This window comes from Poecilia mexicana, unplaced genomic scaffold (genome assembly GCF_051168715.1).
Source record: "Poecilia mexicana isolate PSO_F unplaced genomic scaffold, ASM5116871v1 scaffold_20, whole genome shotgun sequence".
Classification (NCBI taxonomy): Eukaryota; Metazoa; Chordata; class Actinopteri; order Cyprinodontiformes; family Poeciliidae; genus Poecilia; species Poecilia mexicana.
In genome coordinates this window covers 7,658,333-7,680,702 of record NW_028263389.1, presented here as the reverse complement: position 1 = coordinate 7,680,702, position 22,370 = coordinate 7,658,333, and the positions used below count along the sequence as shown (strand labels likewise).

The 22,370-nt window shown below is 40.4% G+C and overlaps 2 protein-coding genes across 8 annotated transcripts; one reads left to right on the top strand and one right to left on the bottom strand.

Annotated features, from left to right (window-relative positions):
- Positions 1 to 32: 32 nt before the first annotated feature.
- tmem14ca (transmembrane protein 14Ca) lies at positions 33 to 2,056 on the bottom strand. Of its 5 annotated transcripts, none has more exons than XM_088001300.1 (5): positions 1,927 to 2,056; positions 1,353 to 1,437; positions 746 to 847; positions 423 to 510; positions 33 to 223 (listed from the first exon to the last, which is right to left on the bottom strand). In XM_088001300.1, exons 2-5 carry the CDS (start codon positions 1,426 to 1,428, stop codon positions 163 to 165), a joined length of 327 nt encoding a protein of 108 aa, XP_087857426.1. In that variant the 5' UTR covers positions 1,429 to 1,437; positions 1,927 to 2,056; the 3' UTR covers positions 33 to 162. The 5 variants fall into 5 exon arrangements, with proteins under 5 accessions (XP_087857426.1, XP_087857427.1, XP_087857429.1 ...); XM_088001301.1 differs by having other exon boundaries at positions 1,908 to 2,014; XM_088001303.1 differs by lacking the exon at positions 1,927 to 2,056 and adding an exon at positions 1,694 to 1,849.
- A 4,505-nt stretch (positions 2,057 to 6,561) lies between these two features.
- tfap2a (transcription factor AP-2 alpha) lies at positions 6,562 to 20,263 on the top strand. Of its 3 annotated transcripts, XM_088001251.1 has the most exons (8): positions 6,562 to 6,933; positions 9,250 to 9,276; positions 9,838 to 10,257; positions 11,535 to 11,586; positions 13,482 to 13,707; positions 14,457 to 14,575; positions 17,230 to 17,371; positions 18,430 to 20,263. In XM_088001251.1, exons 1-8 carry the CDS (start codon positions 6,883 to 6,885, stop codon positions 18,716 to 18,718), a joined length of 1,326 nt encoding a protein of 441 aa, XP_087857377.1. In that variant the 5' UTR covers positions 6,562 to 6,882; the 3' UTR covers positions 18,719 to 20,263. The 3 variants fall into 3 exon arrangements, with proteins under 3 accessions (XP_087857377.1, XP_087857375.1, XP_087857376.1); XM_088001249.1 differs by lacking the exons at positions 6,562 to 6,933; positions 9,250 to 9,276 and adding an exon at positions 7,624 to 8,353; XM_088001250.1 differs by lacking the exon at positions 6,562 to 6,933 and having other exon boundaries at positions 7,624 to 9,276.
- The last annotated feature ends 2,107 nt before the right edge of the window (positions 20,264 to 22,370 follow it).

The following is a 22,370-nucleotide window of genomic DNA, read 5'->3' as shown; positions in this document are numbered from 1 at the left end:
TATATATAAAAAAAAGAAAGACAAAACATGCATTTCTGTACAAATTATAAATTTTATCATCAAACATTTTTGACCAGAGTAACACAGGATGTCAAATTCTGAGAGGATGCTCCATAACATGACCAGACAGAAGCTGAAGACTGTTCTTGAAGAGCTTTAGCCTCATGAGGACGCTGTCGGTTTCTGGAGCAACGTCAAACTAAGCTTCCCCACCATCAGCAGGCTGAAACGAGATGATCACATCAAAAACGCTTCAAACAAAAACAAAATGACTTCAAGTTAGCTAAAAAATACGAAGAACACTCAAAAACCACCAAATCCACAGTTGTTTTTCTTTTTCTTTTTTTTTTTTCATTTTACCCACTCTGCGAATATCCTTTCTGGAGTTTGATGCACTAATAGAGATTTGATCGAGAACAAACCTTGCTCCTGCCATCAAACCAGCTGGCATGAACTTCCTCGACGCATAGAATCTCTTCCCCATGAGGGCGGACAAAGCTCCTGATGTAGCTGCAATATTGGAAGAGATGGTTAGTGAACTGAGTCACGAGAAAGGTTTATAACCTTGTTCAAACGTATTTATCCACAAGAAAGCAATTTCAGTTTTTTTTATGTTTTGAATTTCTTTGATTTTCTTTTTACCAACTACCTGAATTTTAAAACTAGACATTGAACTGAACCCCTAGTTCTGAGTTGTTCCTAAACCAATGTTATGCCACTGTGTGTGTCAACATATTTGACATACCAAGAGACACCCAAACATTATTCGGGTCGTTGGAGATCTGGTAGGCTCCAAAACCTGCTAGTCCCCCAAAGAGCAGGCCAGCAGCCAGTGAGGGAACACTGCCTGTGTGAGAGAGAGAGAGAGAAGAATATTGAGGAAGCAAACATCCGACACTAATTACTCAAGACTTTTTTTTTTTTAATGGGAGGACAATCATTTTAAAGGTAAAATCGAGAATATCACAATAATTACACTTATGGAGAATATGTTTTTAGATAATTTATTTAGGACAAATAGAAATATTTTATTCAGCAAAATGGAAATATGATAAAATGTAAATTCTGGTCATGTAATTTAATATGACAGACATTTGTGAATAATCTTGGTTTTGAAGGGCTTTTACATAAATACAAACATCCACCATCTATCTGCCAATAAGGAAACCAAGATAACAGACACGAAACAAACGAATTTCCTACAAATTAATAGATATCCCTCATTTGTTTACATTGTACCTTTGAGAAGTTATCCGCGACATGTCGTCCAAGATGAACTGTGCACAGCACAATATTCACGAAAGTGAACGGACAGGTACAGTGATCCCAGTAGAACAGGAAACATTTCTCACCTGCTTTCACGTAACCAACGACTCCTCCAGACGCCACTAGAGTGGCGTATCCGTATCCTATCCAGTCCACAGACATGTTGGATGCCTGTCACAGAAAACCAGCAGAGTTAGTGAGACAGCAAACACTTAAACGCTACAAACATTCAATTAGCGCAATTAAGCCCTCTGTTTTGACCCGATTATTACATACTCACGCATGCAGAGCCATTATTTAAGAAGCTGCCTTTCTCCTCATGTGACAAGGAGCTGTTGCTAAAAACTAAGTAGCCCAACAGAACGTATGGCAACATTATGAGCCGTCTGAGAAATGTTGACGAAATGTTGCTGTATAAGACACTCACCAGATCTCATTACACAGATGGGCACATGTCTTAAGTAAGCGCGTTTGGCTTAAAAGATAAGACAAACATGCAGCGCAGAGCAGAGTCCCGTAGCTTTGGCTGGGATTGCAAACACGCAGAGAGTAATGCTAAACTCTACAGACAAAACATGGCTTTCAATGGCAGAATGTGTCAGTGTCGCAAGAGAAAAAAATTAAATAAAGTTCAAAAGAACCTCTAAAAGGACATCCAACCTTGCTCCTTGTTTGTCCTCTGTCTCCACCACCGGTAGCTTGTTCTCCCCCGAACACAGATTAAGGTGGCGCACAAAGCCTGAACCTAGTTTGGTGGCAGATGGGAAATGTAGGCGTAGCTCTGCAGAAAAAAAAAAGGATGTGGCGGTATAATCCTCAAACACTTCAAGATCCAGCAAAAAAAATAAATAAATAAATAATAATAATAAAAATAATAAAAATAAAAATAAATTAATTAAATAAATAAATAATAACTTTACAGCTAATAGTCTGTTACTTATTCAATCACGTATTTCATATTAAATTCGTGGTATTTAGATTTATTACAAACGGAATTATATACGGAACCTGTTTAAGTCATTGTGGTTGAAGTCCTTTGAAAACCTAACATTCAGTATTTCAGAAAAGAAAAAGAAGAAAATAGATTAGCTGCCTCTACGCTCCTCCTCTTAGCGGTGTATTTGAAATTGAAATGAAATCATCTTGATCTGAAAAGTGGACATTGGTCCATCGAGTAACAGTCTAGTTGTTCTCAAACTTCTTCAACACCTCTAATTCGGTCCTGATCTTCTAAAAACTATTACAACTCTTCCGTTGCAGTGTCAAACCAAAAACGTCATACTTTTAGTGGCCAAAAGGGGGCACCACAGGATTATTTTAGAACTATGATCCGGTTTAGATCATAAGCGTGTTTAATTTAAGGTTGCTCTTTTTTATGTTAATTCCGAATGGCTGTTTAGAGTTTAAATAAATAAATAAGTAAATAAATTTTTTTTTTTTCCAATTGTGCAACAGGCAAGTGTGGAAGGCTACCAGTCAAATTCTTCTTTTTTATTGAGTGTTTATGAAAACGAACTAAGACATCATTTGAACCAGGTTTATATTTGGTACTCATCTACACCAAATTAAGGTCAAAGGTGATTTACGGATTAATTCATTAATATTACTTCAATCGTTCTTAGTGCACAGAATCAATCCAACTGGGTTCCAGGAACCTGCATTTGTCGTGTTGTGTTCCGTCGCAAAAGAAAGGTGGCGCTAGAATACAGTTGAATTTCCAACCCTCAACTATGCGTCCTATTGCAAAAAAGGGGAAAAAAAAGAGAGAGAGAAGAGAATTACAGCTAATTACACAAGGCATTTGAACCATGGAGCTGTTGGCGTGATTGTCACTGCTGTTCACCGGAAGACGAAGAAGATTCATAAGATCCACGAATGTGTTATTTATGATCATATCCAAAAGCAAAGGAAACCAGTTCTAATGTTTGACAAATGGAAATGAATGAGGGGAGTTAAAACAAACAAACAAGCAAAAAATAAATTGAAATAAGCAATAATAACAAAGGTACCATTTTTAAATAAATCAATTAATTGATAATAATAATAATAATATTATTATTATTATTTATTTATTTATTTGTTTATATTGCCAACCAGTGTTAACCAGAGCTCACGTTGTAAGACCTCCCCGGAGGGCCGCTGCCTGCTGTGTGGAGGTGCCCGGAGCCAGGCCCCATACACATGCAGGCTGGATATTCAAACGGGACCCCGCTCCACTTTTAAGAGGAGCCAACCCTCTGACGGCTCCTCTTCAAAAGTTACTCCTCTCCTGCGCAGACCCCCAAACAATATTTCTGATCCGATCACTACCTCCCTTTCCCCCCTTTCCCTCTCTATTCCCCCCACACCCCGCCCGCCCCCTCTTCTCCTTTGTCCAGGTCTGCGCTATATAGCTGCAGGTAATGTGTGTGTGTGTGTCTATGCGTGTGTGTGTGTGTGTGTGTGTGTGTGTGTGTGTGTGTGTAGTTAAAACGTGTTCGCCTTTGAAGTCAAACATTTTGTTTTAAATATTAACACCAGAAAAATCTATAGATAGACTCCACGCGGAATTATGCAACTACAAAAGAAAAAAAAAAAAGTGTAGAAAGGTTTAAAATAAATAAGAAAAAAACAGCAGTTCCATCACGAACTTTAGAAAAGCAAATTGATAATAATAATAATAATAATAATAATAATAATAATAATAATAATAATAATAATAATAATAATAATAATGCTGCGTTAATTTCTGAAAACTGTTCCAATACTGACATCAACATCAGTGTGTTTAATGTATATGTTTGGAGCATAGGGAGGGTCATCAGGACCCTTCTTTAGGATATCTAAGGAAAACAAAAGTGGGTTTAAAACACAAAAAAGGTGCTTGGGACTTAAAACCTTTGACCATCAGCACCTATGAGAGCGCACGCGTTCCTCTGCTATTTGTGTGTGTGTGTGTGTGTGTGTGTGTGTGTGTGTGTGTGTGTGTGTGTGTGTGTGTGTGTGTGTGTGTGTGTGTGTGTGTGTGTGTGTGTGTGTGTGTGAGTGAGTGAGTGTGTGTGTTGCATGCGTGTGCGTGAAAGTCTGAGAGGGAAAGATCATTCGCTCTTGGCCCGCGGGCTTCACATAAGTATTAGAAATAAACAGCGGATAAATAAATAATGACCCTCACAATAACGGGGCTTTTTTTTTTCTTTCCCGCGTGTTGAAGTAATGACGCTGGCAGTTAACCTTCAAGTTTTATTTTTTTTTCCCCCTTTCTTCTTTTTAAATTGACACAGTTTCATTTGCAGAGAGAATTCATGTTTTACACCAAAAGCAAATCAGATAAAACAGGCAGTGGAAGGCTAACTGACGTCATGTTATTTTCTCTTCAGCTTTTTTTTTTTTTGTCTCAATTTTGCCTCATATCAAAGTTTTGATATTTAACACTTTTACTTTACATGTACTCACTCCAAATTAGGTACCATCAAATTAACAGGGGCGTCTCTAGAAAGTTTTTATTAGAGTGACGCCCAGTTGTCAGAAGTATAAAATAGTATAAATATATATGCTAACTGTGTCTTTTCAAAGGCAAATTTGTCATTGTTTTCTGCCTTCCTCTGACTGATCCAGCGCTCATTCCTCGCCATCCTCAGATTTGAAGCTGTTCCACACCCGCATCAGTGCGCATGCGTCACCAGGTGGGCCTGCAAGGTTTCTCCTTTTCCTTTTTTTATGGCCAGGTGAGGTGATCGGGTCTATGTAAAAAAAGGGAAAAGGTTTACTTTGGGACCTGAGGCTCAATGAGATAGACACGGTATCGGAGCGGCTCAGGGAAAAAAAAAAAAAACGAAAAAAAAACAAAAACAAAAAAAACAACCAAATCCACCAAAGGCAACAGAGGACAAAGAATGTCAATTATGGGCAAAATGGGGGAATGGCAGGTATGTGTTGCTTATACTTTATAGGACAAAGAGGCTGCAGCGAAAAGAATCCATGAAAACTGTCAAAGTGTTGGCTTGTTGTGGCAGGAGGCTACTGTAATTTTATTTTATTTTATTTTTTGCACGCTGGTTTACTTTTCTACTGTGGTTAAAGGATGATAGATTTTTGTCAAACAGGATGATGCAAACATTGTTCACGATTTTCCTAAGATCTTTGTCTGTTAGTCTCCTTACATGAATCACGATTCGTCTTACTTTTCCTTAAAACTGTGAGTGTATGTTGTGCATAATACACACTTAATCCTTAATCTGAAAGTCGAGATGTCTAGAAAAGTTTTTGCTGTAAACTCGTCGGTGGCTTCTTTGCGTAATTGCCACTTTTTGGAAATACAAAAACTTTGCGCACAAAAACTTCTGATTAAAACTTCAGATTACATCTTCTTTTTTTTCTTTTTTTTTAAAGTCAACTTTTCTTTTATTGTCCAGATATATGACTTTTAAAAAAATGCGCCTCCTTTAAACGATCTGAAATCTTTTCCCCTCGCTTAAACCCAACGAAATCCAGCCGCTGCTCTGGATTCATTAATAACAAATGCCTGAAAAAAGAAAGAAGAAGAAGAAAAAACAGGGTGCTCCACCAAAAATGGTAATCCGTGGTTTTAAAGCACACACACACACACACAAAAAGGGGAGCCAACGCATTAAAAGAGGCCGTCGACCTGTCTGCTGACCCGCGACCTGCTGAGGTGAGGGGCTAGGCCGGCGACAGGGCAGAGCCAGGCTCCCAGTAGCCACTCATTCAAATGAAACAGGGCCCATGTTGTTGTGTTAATTATTTACACTCCCCTCTTAAACCACGCTACCTTACAGGTATAGTCAATGGAGCTGTAGGACACTTTTAGAATGGCTCACCTTTTTAACATGAAAGGAAAAGCCACTCTCAGTGGGAATAAAAACACAGCTTAGAAGTTAGGGAGAGACCAGGGAGGAGGGGGGTGGGGGGAAACAAGGTATTTAATTTAATAATAATAATAATAATAATAATAATAATAATAATAATAATGTATGGAAATGTACACTTTAATAAAAGAAAAATCCTACCGATAAGTTCCACAGTTGAGTGTTTTAGTTATAGACGTAATGCGCCTGTGCATTTTTGTCTGTTAAAAGTGCAGCAGAAGCCGTCCCAGGTGCACGCAGGTCTCCACGCGTGAGTCCAAACGCACCTCAGCGGGCAGAAGCGATAACAAACCGTGTGCAATACGGCCTCTCGCCGTTTCGGCTTGCGTTACCTGTGCGCCGCATGTCCATTGGTGTTGATGTTGTGTGAGCACATATACGCGGAGAGTGGGGGAGGGGGGGAGGTGGAGGGAATACGTGTGTATGTGTGTGTGTGTGTGAGTGGGGGGGGGGGAATCAAACGGCTGTTGATATGCTAATGAGGCCCTGTGCCAGTGTTATTACAGAGCTGCTCCAGCCCTCCACTTCCACCATTAGAGGGAGACCTCAGAGCGCAAGACAGACAGACAGCAGCAGCAGCAGCAGCAGCTCACAGGCAGCTTCAATAAAAGTAGATCTTTTTTTTTTTTTCCCCCATTTTTTTTTTTTTTTTTTTTTTAAACTATAGAGCGGGGGTGGGGGGGGGGCAAGCACAGTTTCACTGAGTGGGAAACAACAAGGCTGCTCAACATATAGGCACTTCCACAAATCCATGAAAATGCTTTGGAAATTAACTGATAACATTAAATACGAAGACTGCGAGGTAAGGAACTTTTTTGGGAATTCTTTTTTCTTTTCTTTTTTTTTTTACATTTAATTTTATTCTAGATTTTTAGATGAGCTAGAATAATTATTTTTCAAGCACACGTTTGTTGTTTTGATCATTTGCTTAACACTTACTTGACAGCTGTTAGATTTAACTAGACCCTTACACATCTGAAATAGACTTGTGTGTATATATATATATATATATATATATATATATATATATATATATATATATATATATATATATATATATATATATATATATATATATATATATATATATATATAATTAATAATAATAAAACATGCTATGAAATGCTTGAATACATTTTAATTCCACCTTCGAACATGTCAAAAATATTAGCAGATATATTAAATATTGGGGGGGGGAAACAAAAACAAACAAACAAAAAAAACATTTACTTACCATGGCTTTAATTGCAATAAGTATGATTTTTTTCCCCAGAATGCGTGGGGAATGACCGCCTTAATTAAAGCTCAAGTGACAGTCACGTGCTTCCTTTCATTTATAAATTCTTTAAAAGGAAAAAAGAAATTATTCTTGCTGTAGCTTGAAGCAGTTAAATTGTTGTTATTTTTTGTGGAACAGCAGCCTTGCTTGCATGTGTGTGTGTGTGTGTGTGCGTGTGTGTGTGTGTGTGTCTGTGTGGAGTGCTTACTGAGCGAGTGAGTGTTGTTTTGGACACAGTCAAAGTTTTGGCAGTAATATCAGAGGCTTGTTTAGGAGTGGAGAAGCCAGTTGAACGTGTTTTCTTTCTCTCTCTCTCTCTTTCTCTCTCTCACTCTCTTTCGCCCGCGTCCTCTGAGCGCAGAGACGGACATGGGAAACAAAAACTAAGAAAGAAAGAAAGAAAGAGAGAAATAAAGAAAGAAAGAGAGAAAGAATGGGAATCTTCTTGTTTGTGTCATGTTGATTCTTTCGGTTCAAGGGGGGAGATCTTTGAGGCCGGTATCGATGGCAAAACCACAAGCAGATTTGCATGTGAAATCCTGGAGTGTTTCGTAATTCTAAAGCGCGTGTGGAGGCAGGCAGGGAAGTGTGTAAAAAAGCCGTGCGGAAAAGTTCGGTTAGAGCTCTCGATCCAGCTGCTCTGAATTCTCCACCACCACCACCACCTTCTCCATCCCCCCCCCCAGCCACCCACCCTCCTCGTTTTTTTGTTTTTGTTTTTGTTTTGTTTTTCATCTTAAGACTGTGGGAATTTATTTTCCGGATCAAAGTTAATGTCACCCGGTGTGGCTCGGAGTCGAGGAGGAAACCGGTGAGTCAATTCGGAATGAGAGACAGAAGCCCCATGGAGGACAGCTCTTCGGAGTCTGAGGCGGAAAACAAAGGGACAGGCGACGAAAACGAGGCGACCGCGTCGTCTGATGAATTTTCACCCACTTCAGAGGTTAACGTTATTATTATTATTTCTCCCCCTCCATTCCCTGCTCGGGTTCTTCGTCTTCTGTCTGTCCGCGGTCCAGATCTCTCCATTCCTACGTCTTTCTTTCTTTCACTTTTGCGCTTTGGCCCTGGGACGCTTTTAAAATGCCCCCCTCCTTTTACCCCCTCTCCCTGATTCGCCAGTCGCCAGTGAATGTCCCTCTTTTTTTGTCTCCCTTTCCACTCCCCTCCACTCTCTCTCTCTCTCTGCTCCTCTCTCACTCCCTCTTTCTCTCTCGCTCCCCCATCTCTGATTAGATATACTGATTCCTCCTTTCAATGGACGTCATTTAAGCACAGACTCCTGCCTTGAGTTGCGTCCTCCACTTCACGCCAGATTTCCGACTATTCTTTCCTTATTATTAAGTGTTCCTGTAATATTAACAGTCATGAATGCGCTCCACTAGGAGTCCAGGAGGGAGGACGAAGAAACGACTCTTTTTTTCTTCTTCTTCTTCTTGCTAATATGAGCTCGCGCGAGGGGGACGGTGTATCACTGTGATAGAAGCCGGAGTAACTCGCAGCCCCCCGGTCCACCAGCACCTCCGAATAATATCTTCAATTCTTCTTCTTCTATTTTTTTTTTTTTAAGACGCAAATGACGACCGGATCGGATCTTACCACACCTTTCTGATGGATTATCGTCCTGCTTTTGAGGCACATATCTGATCCTGCGGGGAGAGAAGAGTCTTTTCTGGGGGGCCTATATATTTTTTTTCCACCCTCGTGTCGCCCCCCCCATCCCCACACCCTCTCTCCCTCTCCTCTTCAAACACTACGAGTGTTTCGTGTTTTTTTTTTTTTTAAAGAAACATATATATATTTTTTCTTTTGCCAAATCGCACCAAAAAATCCTTACAGATGTTAGTGCACAGTTTTTCCGCGATGGTAAGTTGTTGGAGCCTTGACATACTAGATCTAGTTTTTCTTTCCACGGTATGCATTCCATTTTTCCCCCCTTTCTTTTTCCCCATTTTTTTCATAATTTTGGCTCATTTTACGGATATTGCATGCCTCAAAAAAGAAAGAAAGAAAGAAAAACAGTGCTCGTTTTGTGGGAGAAAAGCATTCAAACAGTGGACATTTTCTGCTCTGGATTGTGGATTTTTCCCCCCCCTCTCTCTTCTAATTTGCAAGTTTTCTTTTTAATGTTTTTTTTTTTGTTTACGTTTTTAATTTCAAAATAGCTGCCATTATGGAATAGAGTGGTTTTCTGTTTCATTTTGATCTTAGTCAAAAGTGTAACAATGTTGCTCATAATGTTCTCCACTCAGACCACAGTGCCTATAAGTCTTCGCCTTTGGTGTATCCGATGGCTACAATAAATTAGTGCATGGCTGATTCTCTCTTAAAAATAACAAAAAAAACAAAAAAACAAAAACAACAAACAAACAAAAGAAAATGTCGGTTTTGTCTAAAACAAACGAACTTTCCCATCTTCCTTGGCAGGACCGCCACGATGGCACCAGCAACGGGACAGCCAGGTTACCTCAGCTGGGCGGCGTGGGTCAGAGTCCCTATACGAGCGCCCCTCCGCTCTCCCACACGCCGAACTCGGACTTCCAGCCCCCGTATTTCCCCCCACCCTACCAGCCCATCTACCCGCAGTCTCAGGACCCGTACTCGCACGTCAACGACCCGTACTCCCTGAACTCGCTGCACGCCCAGCCGCAGTCGCAGCACCCGGGCTGGCCGGGCCAGAGGCAGGGCCAGGAGAGCGGCCTGCTGCACCAGCACCGCAGCCTGCCCCACCAGCTGTGCCGGGAGTACCGCAGGGAGGTGCTCCTACCGTCCGGCCACGGCATCGACACGGGACTGTCGGACTCTATCCCCATCCATGGAATACCTCACCCTTTAGATGACGTTCAGGTGAGGCAGTTTTTATTCTTTCTTTCTTTTTTTTTCTTTTTTGTCCTAAAAAATGTAAAGACTAATTTGTCGTGAATCATTTGTGATTAAAAATTAATTAGATTTATTTGCTCTATTATGCACAACGTAATATATACATATATATATTTAAATTATTAAGCATCACAATTGGTGTATTCACTTCATAGATGCAATCGTATTTCTTTTACATTTAGAACGCATAAAATTCTCTTTTTCAAATGAATATTTGGCTAAACTGATGGGTTGCTTGTTTATTTTAGAATGGATTTGTAAAAAAAAAAAAAAAACAAACAAACAAAAAAAACCCAACAATTTAAAAGACAACGCAACCCCCCCAGCCCCCCCAAAAAAAACAACAAAAAAAACAAATCGAAGATATTTTCTACATGACTGGAGTTTTTGAGGACAAAAGATGCATTTATTTAATTTCTGTTCTCAAAATTCAAATACATTGCCATTTTCTCTGGTAGATCGTAAGGGAATTCAAACTAAAAAGGTAAAACCCGTGTGTGTGATATATTATGTACATTTCCTCTCCGTCTTGCCACTTTTATTTGATTTTTTTTTCTATCTAAAGAAAGTGATGCAAGCTGTGTCTCTGTCTGTGCGAACAATACCTTCGACATGACACTCCCCCCCCCACCCCCGTTATTCCTTTTTCTATTTTTTTTTTTCATGCACGCTAACAAGAGAATTGAGTTTTCTGCATCGAGTTCAGGCAGCTGCGATTACTAAAGACGCGTGATAAACGAGCTCCCGGATTGTCAATAAAGGACCGCTCTTATTGAGACGATTCTGCGCGGTTTTTCATCAGAAACAAACACCGATCATTCTCTAATTAGTTCATATAGGCCTTTAATAGGATGTGACTCTCGTAATTACTATCCAATCATAGATTTGGAGTTTTTTTTTTCTATTCTCTTCCCCCCCCACACACTTTTTTTTTTTTTTCCTTTCCTTGTGAGTGAAGCCAATCTTACGGCGAAATTAGGTCAGGATTGTGGGGCGACGCGGGCCTTCATTATTTAAGTCTGAGTTTGTGTTGCCATGTTAAGGTGCAACCCGCTGAAAACCCAATAATAACAGGTATGGGCCTCCTGAGCCTCCATGTTGGCCGATAATAGCGGCTGCTAATTGTGTCAGGCTTTGTTCGTGCAGCTGCATTCACGTGACATCTTTTTGTATGTGTGTGTGTGAGTGTGTGTGCTTCGGTGCTAAAATTGTACTTTTTTTTTTTTTTTGCATTTGTTTCATAGCCTGTTGAGGATCAAGGAATACACATTCCCGACCAGACTGTAATTAAAAAAGGTAAGCAATTTCCTCTGAGATATCATGCATTCCCCCCCACCCACACACACACACACACACCATACACACACACCATACACACCACTCTCCAAGCGGCACACACACACACACACACACACACACACACACACACACACACACACACACACACACACACACACACACACACACACACACGCATTCTGCTCCAGAGAACTCGGTGCAACGCGGTGATGCCTGACTGATCCTAATACGCAGTATAGCCTATTTTTCATTACATGCTTTCCAAGTGCATCAAACTGGCTGCACATTTTTATTTTTTTTTCTTCTTCTTCTTTTCCTTCCTTCCCCTTCCTCGCTGATGGAATTTACTGTCAGCGTTTCAGCGCAGCGGGGAGATGAGTGGAGCTGGTGGGCTTTGTAGGCCCCTGCTATTTGACGGTCAAAAAAAAAAAATCCAGTATATATATATATATATATATATATATATATATATATATATATATATATATATATATATATATATATATATATATAGAGAGACGAAGAATCCAATAGCTGCCATCACGCAGCATGGCCAAATGTAAAATGGAAGTTGGTACCGGTGGAAAGAGCACAGGCCAAGTGTGTGCAGGAAGATAATCTGCCATTTAGTAGAGGGAATCAAAACTGGGCATGGAGGAGCAGAGAGAGAGAAAGAGAAAGAGAGAGAGAAAGAGAGCGAGAGAGAGAGAAGATCACTTTCTTGGTTTTATTATCTTTAAATGGAATTTTCATATGTAGTTGGTGGAGATTTTTTATTTATTTATTTTTTTTGGACTACTTGTGTATTTGTTTAATTGTTAAGATTTGCTGTCAAAAAATGCAGTGATTAATATTGTGGATAATACAACATAAGGAGGTCTTTTCATGGCTATGTGTAAAAGGCTTTTTGTCAGGTCAGATTAGACTCAAAGTCCGGAGATATTTTGGTTTCTTTTTTTTTATTTTTTTTTTTTATTTTTGCTCTTTTTCTGTTTTTTTCCCCCCTTTGCTTTACCGTTTTATTTTCAACTTATTTTTTTTAGTCAGTCTATCTGCATATCAACATGATAATTGGCTTCTGATATTAGTAATCTCAAGAGTTCGTTTAACTCCTATTGTCTCCATTAGGCTCCCTTGAGCCATTAATGTCACAAGTGATCTATCTAAAGGCGCACAGTTCCCCCCTTTGTCTCCGGTTACTGCACACCAAAACGGTGTAAAGCCTCACATGCCCCCCATCCTCTACCCCACATAGACTCTCACCCCCCCACACCCCCACCCCACCCGGTGTGAATTCACACGCACCCAACAGTGTTTCTTCATTTTTATTTTTTTTATTTTTTTAAACTTTTTTATTTTTTTTCATATTTTTTTATTTTTTTGCTGGATACACAAGATATGTCAAAATAGGTAGATTTTATTAAATATCTCAGTTGTTGGTAATTTGCATTTTTTTCCTTTGTTATCGTTTTAGCTCAAAAACTGCTGCAGGTTCCCAGCAGTGTGCTCAGAGATTCATACTCGAGTTGTTTTATGTTTGAAATAAATGTGCAAATTTTTTTGTGGGGGGGTGAAACTACTACTGTTTTATTTATTTATTTCTGAAAGCGTGCACATGTTTTGCGAAATTCAATATTCGGGGCCTTTACGTCTCCCCTTCTCATTTAGTTAAGGCTCTGCATTGCATGAAATTCACTGAGCACGGTTTCTCTCTCTCTCTCCCTGTCCCACCCCTTCTTCCCCTCCTCTATACTCTCCATCCATCCATCCATCCATCCATCCATCCATCCATCCATCCATCCATCCATCCATCCATCCATCCATCCATCCATCCATCCATCCATCCATCCATCCATCCATCCCTGCCCACCTCTTCCTTCCCCTGGCTATAGGTCCCGTGTCTTTATCCAAGAACAACAGCGTCTCCGCCATCCCCGTAAATAAGGACGGTCTTTTCGGAGGAGTGGTCAACCCGAACGAGGTGTTCTGCTCGGTTCCGGGTCGCCTGTCCCTCCTCAGCTCCACTTCAAAGTACAAGGTCACGGTGGCTGAGGTGCAGAGACGCCTCTCGCCACCCGAGTGCCTCAACGCCTCTCTGCTGGGCGGGGTGCTGAGAAGGTGAGTTTGTGCAAAAAAAAAGAAAAAAAAAGGGAAAAAAAAGAAAGTGTAAAAATCTCTCCCCTCTCTCTTCTTTCTCCTTACCCTGCCTCTACCTGTGTGCGCGTTTGTGCGCTCTCCCTCTATTCCAATTCTCCCTCTCTCTCTCTCTCTCTCTCTCTCTCGCTCTCTTGCGCGCTCTCCCTGCTCTGTACCAAGAATAATTAAAATCGACCAACCATGACACCTAGCTCCTGCATTTAAAGCAGGAGGGGTCTGTTAAATTCCATATTAACTTCCCTTAGCGCGCACTCTCTCTCCCTCTCTCTCTCCCTCTCGCTGTCTCTCTCTCTCTCTCTCAAATTAATGTAGGCCTAGTCTGTTTCAAGCCCCAGCTCTGTAGGCCCAGTGAAGGCATTACACATGAAAACATTGGTCTCTGGTGAACTGTCTACTGAAGTGCTGCAGACACGCAGCCAGTAATAGTGCTGCCTATTAAGCAGGACTTTATTTGTTCATTTTGCACAGTATTGATGAGGCTCTTTGGGCGTTATTTATTGTTTTGCATCGGAGCTCTCAAATTAAAACAGCAACGACGTGATGAAACGATGTTGTGTTTATTGGGCAGTAGCTTTTTATACCCTAAAATATGTCTTCTCGTCTGTATTAGTCTTAATTTTTTTTTTTTTTTGCGCGCGCGCGTGTGTGTGTATGTGTGTGCTCACCACGCACACTTCAAATCAAGTATCTGCTCTGTTTTAACGCCACAGGGCCAAGTCTAAGAACGGAGGTAGATCCTTAAGGGAGAAGTTGGATAAAATCGGTTTGAATCTACCTGCGGGCAGACGCAAGGCAGCCAACGTCACCTTGCTGACGTCACTAGTCGAAGGTAAGTCCAGTGTCCGCAAATCACGTTCATTATTATTGTTATTAAAATTATTATTTTTGCTCCAGCGATATCAGGTACTTTTAAAAAGGGAGAAAAAAATTTTTTTTTCTCCTACTCTTTCTCTCTCTCTCTCTCTCTCTCTCTCTCTCTCTCTCACTCTCTCTCTCTCTCTCTCTCTTTTTCTCTTTCTCTGTGTTGGAAATCAGCATATGCGCTCATCCGTGTAATGTGGACCGACTTTGCCTCGCAAGTAATAAAGCATGAAGGATGTGTATGTGTGTGTGTGTGTGTGTGTGTGTGTGTGTGTGTCTGCGTGCGTGCGTGCGTGCGTGCGTGCGTGTGTGTGTGTGTGTGTGTGTGAAGAGTGAAAGAGACCCCCACAAATACACGCAGCACACAGTGAATGGTGCTGGTGATTCTAGTGGCTGTGCAGCGTTGGCCCTTCGCTTCCTGGAGCGCACTCGCAGGTCCACGCCTGGCCTAGTTTATCCACTGGATTAATTTGTGTTGAAGTCCAGTTAATTATTGAGTGCTGCTTGTTTATTGGGCACTGCTGAGGCTCTTTCACCTCATGGATGAGAAGTCGATTGATTTACCAACCCTGCATTGCTTCAAACGTTAATACAGTCTGGGTATATAGCAGTGCATGCCGGGGCAGATTTTTTTTTATTTATTTATTTTTTATTCTTTTCGTTAATAGCTTCCCCATGCGTTTGTATTTTTTTTTTTTTTTTTCGGTGAAGATTTGTATTGCATTCAAAATGGCGCTGCACGCGCTGACCTATTGGAGGCTGTATGTTTTGGGGGCCTATTAAAGAATAAATTAGGCAATTATGGCGAGCAAAACAAAAAAAAAAAAAAAGATGCCTTTTTACGCGACTGGATAAATCCATTCCGCTCGCAGAGTTGAGCCTTATTAATTCAGTGCGGTGGTATTTTGGTGTGTTGCTGGTTTCCTAAAAGGTGAAAACCCGCGATGGTTCACTGGGCCTAAACCAGTTAATCATTGTTGCAGACCAGGAGTAAATGCAATATTCGGCTGGTTTCGCAGAAATTTGTTCCTGTACAGTGACGCTACCAAGGAGGGGGAGGACCGGGGTGTATATATATATATATATATATATATATATATATATATATATATATATATATATATATATATATATATATATATATATATATATATATATATATATATATATGTCATGTGGACACATGACTGAAAACACCTCTGTGTAATGGTACTGCCTCAGAGAATCCAAACAAAGTTGGACGGCATGTCCCAATTGCTCTTATTTAGAGCAGAAAGTCAACATTTGTTCACACTTTTGTAAAAAAAATGGGCTTACTTCTTTCTCATACTAATTATATTTGCTTTCTTATTGATGTGTCTCTGCATGTCCTTTTGTTTTGAATTTGATCTACAGAGTAACGCAAAGATATAGAATCAACACTCCCCCCTCAAAAATGTTTTGTTTTTTAAGAGCATGTTGGGCATAATTCTACTCCTTTTCTTGTGGCGTGTTACATATGGCAACACGGGGGGCTGTTACAAGGTGATCTTAGCGGATTATTTAGTTGAGCTTTCTGTTCTGTGCAATTTTTGTGTCTTGAAAATAAAGGACATCCGCAGCACTCTTATTTCAGCAAGCTTCCTGGCAGTGCACATCAACAAAAGATGCAGCGCTACCAAGCCTCATAAAGAAAAAAATACAGTCAGCCTGGCACTTTCTGTGGTGTCCTAAAATAAGGATTCATAGGAACAGAAACTCTACCTGCTAATAAAAAAAAAACAAAACAAACAGACAAAAATAAAAAAATCTGGCCTTTCCCTTCAGCATAACGAAAATCACATAATTGTTTTTTCTAAAGACTAAATTCTAAAGACTTTTGGTGCTGCTGTGACATGCCAAGTGAATATGACCCCCTAATTCCTGTCTGGACACACCTTAAAAAATCTGGATGCGCCCCTGCTATAGTATCTCTGTTATCACTGCTTTGCAAGGTGACCAATGAGAGTTGGATATTTTCTATTGTCATTGTTTATCATCGCTCCATTTTATGGAAAACAGCCTACAGTTAAACTATGTTGGCGCATGCGTTCTTCCGGGTTGTAAAGATCAACTGCTTAAAAACGAAGATATTTTTTTGTGTGGGAACACAAAACAAGCAAAACAAAACAAAAACACAACAACATTAACTATAAGAAGTGAGGATGATACAGTTACTGGAATAGCTACTTGAGATTTAGGTATTAGAAAGAAGAAAAAACGCTTCCCGATGCATGTGCAGGCCTCTCAGTAATGTGCAGGCATTGGTAATCAATGACATGGTGCTAAGCATGGCGGTCCGTCTATATTTCATATCCACTTAGTTTTCTCCTCCTGAGGAATTTGACCTGGAATGATAGCTCCCGGGGTTGCTTCGATATTATTTCCGGGCGTTTATTGTTGTTATCATTAGCAGTGTTGTCGGGAATGCGCAGGTGCCATAACCCCGCTGTCTTTACGCATAAACACAACGGGCGCTCAGCAATTCAGATCAGATTAATCGTCCAAACTTCTCAGTATTTGATGTGACCATATTTCTATGAAAAAAAAACACCCTCTCAACCTCACGTTGTTTTTTTTTCTCCCCTTTTCCTTTCCTCGCAGGCGAAGCGGTGCATCTTGCCAGGGACTTTGGTTATGTATGCGAGACTGAGTTTCCAGCCAAGGCAGTAGCTGAATATGTAAACCGTCAGCATTCCGACCCAAACGAACAAGTCCAAAGAAAAAACATGCTGTTGGCCACGAAGTAAGTGTTATCATCGCCCGCTTCACTGTGTCAGTCTGTGCCCAATGTGTGGCCTATAGCTGCCTGTTCTTTTGGCAGCTTGCATGCGCACGCACACACACACGTACACATTTGCTCGGAAAGCTAATAAAACGCACGCTTCGCGTTGTTTGATGTTTATGTGTGCTGGTTTTTAAAACGCACCAGGTACAATAACAGACTAGTGGCAAGCTAGTAAATTGATAATTTATTTAAAATGCTTTATAGCGACTATTCTTTTTTTTTTTTTTATTAATGATGACATTATTTTATTCGAGTTTTGCTTCTCACATCCAGTTGATGCTTTGATTACTGATTATGAATAATCTCCACATAATGATGCCTATACCGAGTCTTTCACACATCAACTTTTAGCATTTTATTTACGCAGCGCGCTGTGCCATTGCTGTTTACTATGCTTTCAGTGGAGGGGGACTCCTTTCAAGGCTCAGAGCAGCAGAGGCCAGCATTTAATACAGATGATGGGCTGCCATAATCAAACAGCTGTCAGCCATAACAGCTTATCGCTGGGACTTGAAAGTGTTGTTAAGATAGGCTGCCAATGTCATATGGGGGAAGAACCTGAAACCTGCGCGCTAGAGCCCTCATTTATTACGCTTTGGAAATTTTTTTTGTTTTATATATATATATATATATATATATATATATATATATATATATATATATATATATATATATATATATATATATATATAAATTCGATGGATTCATATTTCGATGGATTCGTTTTTACCTTTTATAGTATGACAGCGGCAAGATGAATAAATAAGATATGATTAAATATTGCGTTTTTCTATTCGTATGGAAATGTAACGTAATAAATTAATTAAGGCAGCTCAAGTCAGAGTATCTAGCCTCGAGCAAATTCGTGATTTAAAACCGCAGGGCTGGTTACTTTTAAAGTGAGCTCTCTATGATTTATCTGTGTATTTTCTCAGGATACCTTATTAATGCTCCACGACTTGGTCACTAATCCTCGTTCTATCTCTTCTGTTTTTTTTTTTTTGTTTTTTTTTAAGGCAAGTTTGCAAAGAGTTCACAGACCTGCTGTCCCAAGACCGCTCGCCCCTGGGAAACTCCCGGCCGCAACCCATCCTCGAACCGGGAATCCAAAGCTGTTTGACCCACTTTAGTCTCATCTCGCACGGTTTCGGGACCCCGGCGCTGTGCGCGGCCGTCACGGCCCTCCAGAACTATCTGACCGAGGCTATAAAAGCCATGGACAAAATGTACCTCAACAACAACCCCAACAGTCACTCAGACAACGGCACTAAAGGCGGGGACAAAGATGAGAAGCACAGAAAGTGATGTTTCCTCTTCACCTCACCTTTCTGCCCGAGGGGACCAAAAATGCCAGGGGCCCTTCTTCTGCACCGACCTATAGAGTCTCCCCTCGCCCCGCCCCCTAACCATCCAATATAAATATTATAAATACCTTATAAATATTATTAATAAAGTTAAACGTGCCACTTCCTGATCTGATCTTGCGCCGATTTTACATGTGTCTTGTTTTTACATCCCACTTTGGATTCAAACGGGAAGCGACGCAAAGAACCTTCTTCTTCTTCTCCTTCTCCTTCTTCTTCTTCTTCTTCTTCTTCTTCCAACACCTGGACGATATGAAACGTTATTTAAAAAAAAAAAAAGAAGAAAAAAAATACGAAAAGAGGAAAAGAAGCTGCAGAGGAACAGCTCCAGGGCGAGGGGAAAGGTGGACTGCCTCTGCCAGAAGACTTTTTATGTACCACCACCCCTCCTGTTTTTTTTTTTTTTTTTTTTTTATGAGCTGCAACGAATGGACTGAAATCCAGCGACCCCCTTCTCTATATCTCACTTTTACGATTGTGACGAGAGAAAAATAAAAAATAAAAAAAAACGAAACTAAAAGAGGATGAATTCTTATCAGTATTGTGAATAATAAACTTGAAAAAGCAAAGAGAAAATCCACAGCTCTCCATGTCATGACTTCAGTTGTAGACTCCCCTCTCTCTCTTTCTCTCTTTCTCCGAGCGACCAACTTGAACTATTTTTTTGTTTTGTTTTTTTTTTGTTTGAATTTCAACACGATTCGCGGTTATATAAGGGAATCAGTGTTCATGTATGTATATATTTATTTATGTGTAATTTAATGGGAATTGTAAATATGGTGCGTCTGTTGAAACTTCTTTTTTTTATTTATCTGGTGCCTCCTGTTTTAGTGGGTTTTGAATATTCGGTTAGTTCTTCATGTGATTTTATGGTTCTAGAAAAACAGAAGTTTTGGGGTAATTTTTTATTATTATAATTATTATTATTATTAATAATTATTATTATTTTATTTCTCTGGGATATTTCAATTCAGCCCTCTTGTAGCATGTTGAGGTGACACTGAAGCAAGTGAACAAATTTTAATAGAAATAAACTTCCAATTTCTCTCAATATATATCAACCTATTCAGTTCTTCTTCTTCTTGTTTTTATTTGACCCCGAGGAAAGAAGGAAAAAAAAATCTTGATTTTGTGTGTCTAATTTGCGTTTTTATACAAGCTTCTATGTGTTGTGCCAATCAGAATACGTTTCACCTCTTGTTCTCTTCTTGAAGCACCATAAAAGCAATAAATTGAATATTGTCTTTTTCCTCACCCCCCCACCACCCCCACTTTCCCCCCAGTGTTCGAAAAGACATTCAGAAACATTTTTCTTTTATTATTTCTTGGGACCACCTGCTATCTTGTTATATGTCCGATTATGTCCAAAATTGGAGGCGGTTTTAGCTGTATTGTATAGACATGTGCTGGCAATAGTTCCTATGCCTGTCAATGTATTATAGTCCTTTGTTGCCCAGAAAAAAAAATAAATATTTGATACGCTTCATCTCGATTTTTTTTAATCGTTTTTTAAAACATATTATTATTATTATTATTATTATTATTATTATTATTATTATTATTATTATTATTTACTGCCTCGATTTTTTTTGCTTTTCTTTTCTCACTCTGAACGACTAGTTGAGTTCAAACCTCCCCTGACGATTGCTCCGTGCAATAAGAAGCTGAACTCATTGTTTCCCTTAAGTATAATAAAAGAAGAAGAAGAAGAAGAAGAAGAAGAAGAAGAAGAAGGAGAAGAAGAAGAACTCCCTCCGTTCAGAGCAGCGCGGATCTCTCGCAGGCCGAAATATCGCACTCAGCAAACGGGGCGCGCAAATTCGCGTTTGAAGTGCGCAGCGCCACCCCTCCAGCTAAAACCCTCTGAGATGTGCACAGGCCTGGTGTGCGGTGTTTAGTCGTTGCAGGCTATTTTTTTTTTTTTTTAGTGCGGGAACCTTATTCAAAGACGCGCATCAAATATTTGTTATGTTGTTTGCCTCTCGGTGTAATCAATGAACAATCAGCGCTCAGTGTTGCACTGTTTTTTTTTTTTTTGTTGTTTTTTTTTATAGAAGTATATCGCCAGACTTCCCTAACGAATCTCCATCTGTAAACTGGTGCTTAGTTGGAAATTTTGTGGTCGCTTCACCGAGGTCCTGTTGCGGGTCTTGGCCTTTTTTTTTTTTTTTCGCTGGTGCAGAGAGCGGGCCATTGCATAACATTTTGGAGTCTGGGTATTTGTCTGTATATATAGATGGATTGGAATCAGTCTCGTCTGATGATAACGTGCATCCTAGCGTTGTAACCCCCCTCCGCCCCCCCCACCCCGTTCCTCCCCTCCCCATCTATTTCACTGTCTAAACCACTGCAACTCTGAGCCCCCCCTCCCCCCCCTCTCACCCCACACCTCCATCCCCCAATCTCCCTTTCTTCCTCTGCTCAGCGGCTGTATTTATTATCTGGTTTGGGTTTAATTCTGAGGCAGGCAGAGAGTGACTGAAGCCTAACTGTACATGTCCTTGGCATAATTGCGATGCGCAGTGCCGCAGCAGGTGAAGCGCGGCATTGTCTGTCAGGGCCTGTTTTTGTTGGCTCAGTCCTCAGATTGTGTGTGGGATCCTGTCCTCAGGCACAATAGCTCACTCATAAAAGAGGGAGGGTGGGGTGGGGGGGGGGATAGACTGCACTGCTGCTATGGTGGATGTGAGGGGCATAAATAGTCACTTTAAAGGTGGTTGTTGGGTGGGGTTGGGTGTATGTGAGTGTGTTGGTGGTGGTGGTGGTGATGGGCGGGGGCGGGGGGGTTGCAATCGTATTAAAAGCTGCACTCATTTGTATTATAGGGCAACGGAAGAGTGTGTCATTAATGCTAATGTCACTTAATAAATTTATCGGGGTTGAAGAAAACAGGTTTTTGAGGGTGAAACAAACGCATTAGAAATACTTCCATCCTATGACAATGGCGGCTGTTTGTGCGCGTTATTAGTGTGTAGCCTGTAATTGTGCGGCTCTTGTTAATGCATACAATCCAAAATCCCCCTACTTCATTGTTATGTTGTTGTTGTTGCCATTTTGTTTACGCTGATTCCAACCAAAAAAGCAAAAAATGCAATTTTCCCCTAATTTGATCTCAAACAGGTAGAGGTAGAGGCACCTCCTCTTTTTTCTTCTTCTTCTTTACTTAAAGAAATAATGACTCACAGCAAAAGTCATTTGCAAAAGAAGCGGGTCTGAAATTTGAAGAGCCAGTCAGCAATACCCAGCTGAATATGGATAATTCAATCCATACCCGCTGCTTGTCTCAACTAAAGCAATTACAGCTGATTCCTGTATAGTAATTAATAAGTGTGAGGCCTGTTGTTATCAAATGTTCTGGAGGATATTTGGAGCTAAATACATCAAGGGTTGTGATGAGAAAAAAAAAAGTATCTATTCATATTTCCTTCTCTTCCCCCCCCCCCGCCCCCTCACATATTTCCAGGGCCGGACCAAAGTTATATAAAGGCCCAGAGTAGCAATTCTTTAAGGGGGCCAACTTCCTGCCAAGCCTATTCCAGTTATGGTGCATTCTCTTTGTGCTCAGAAGTCAGAAATACAACACTAAAGCTCCC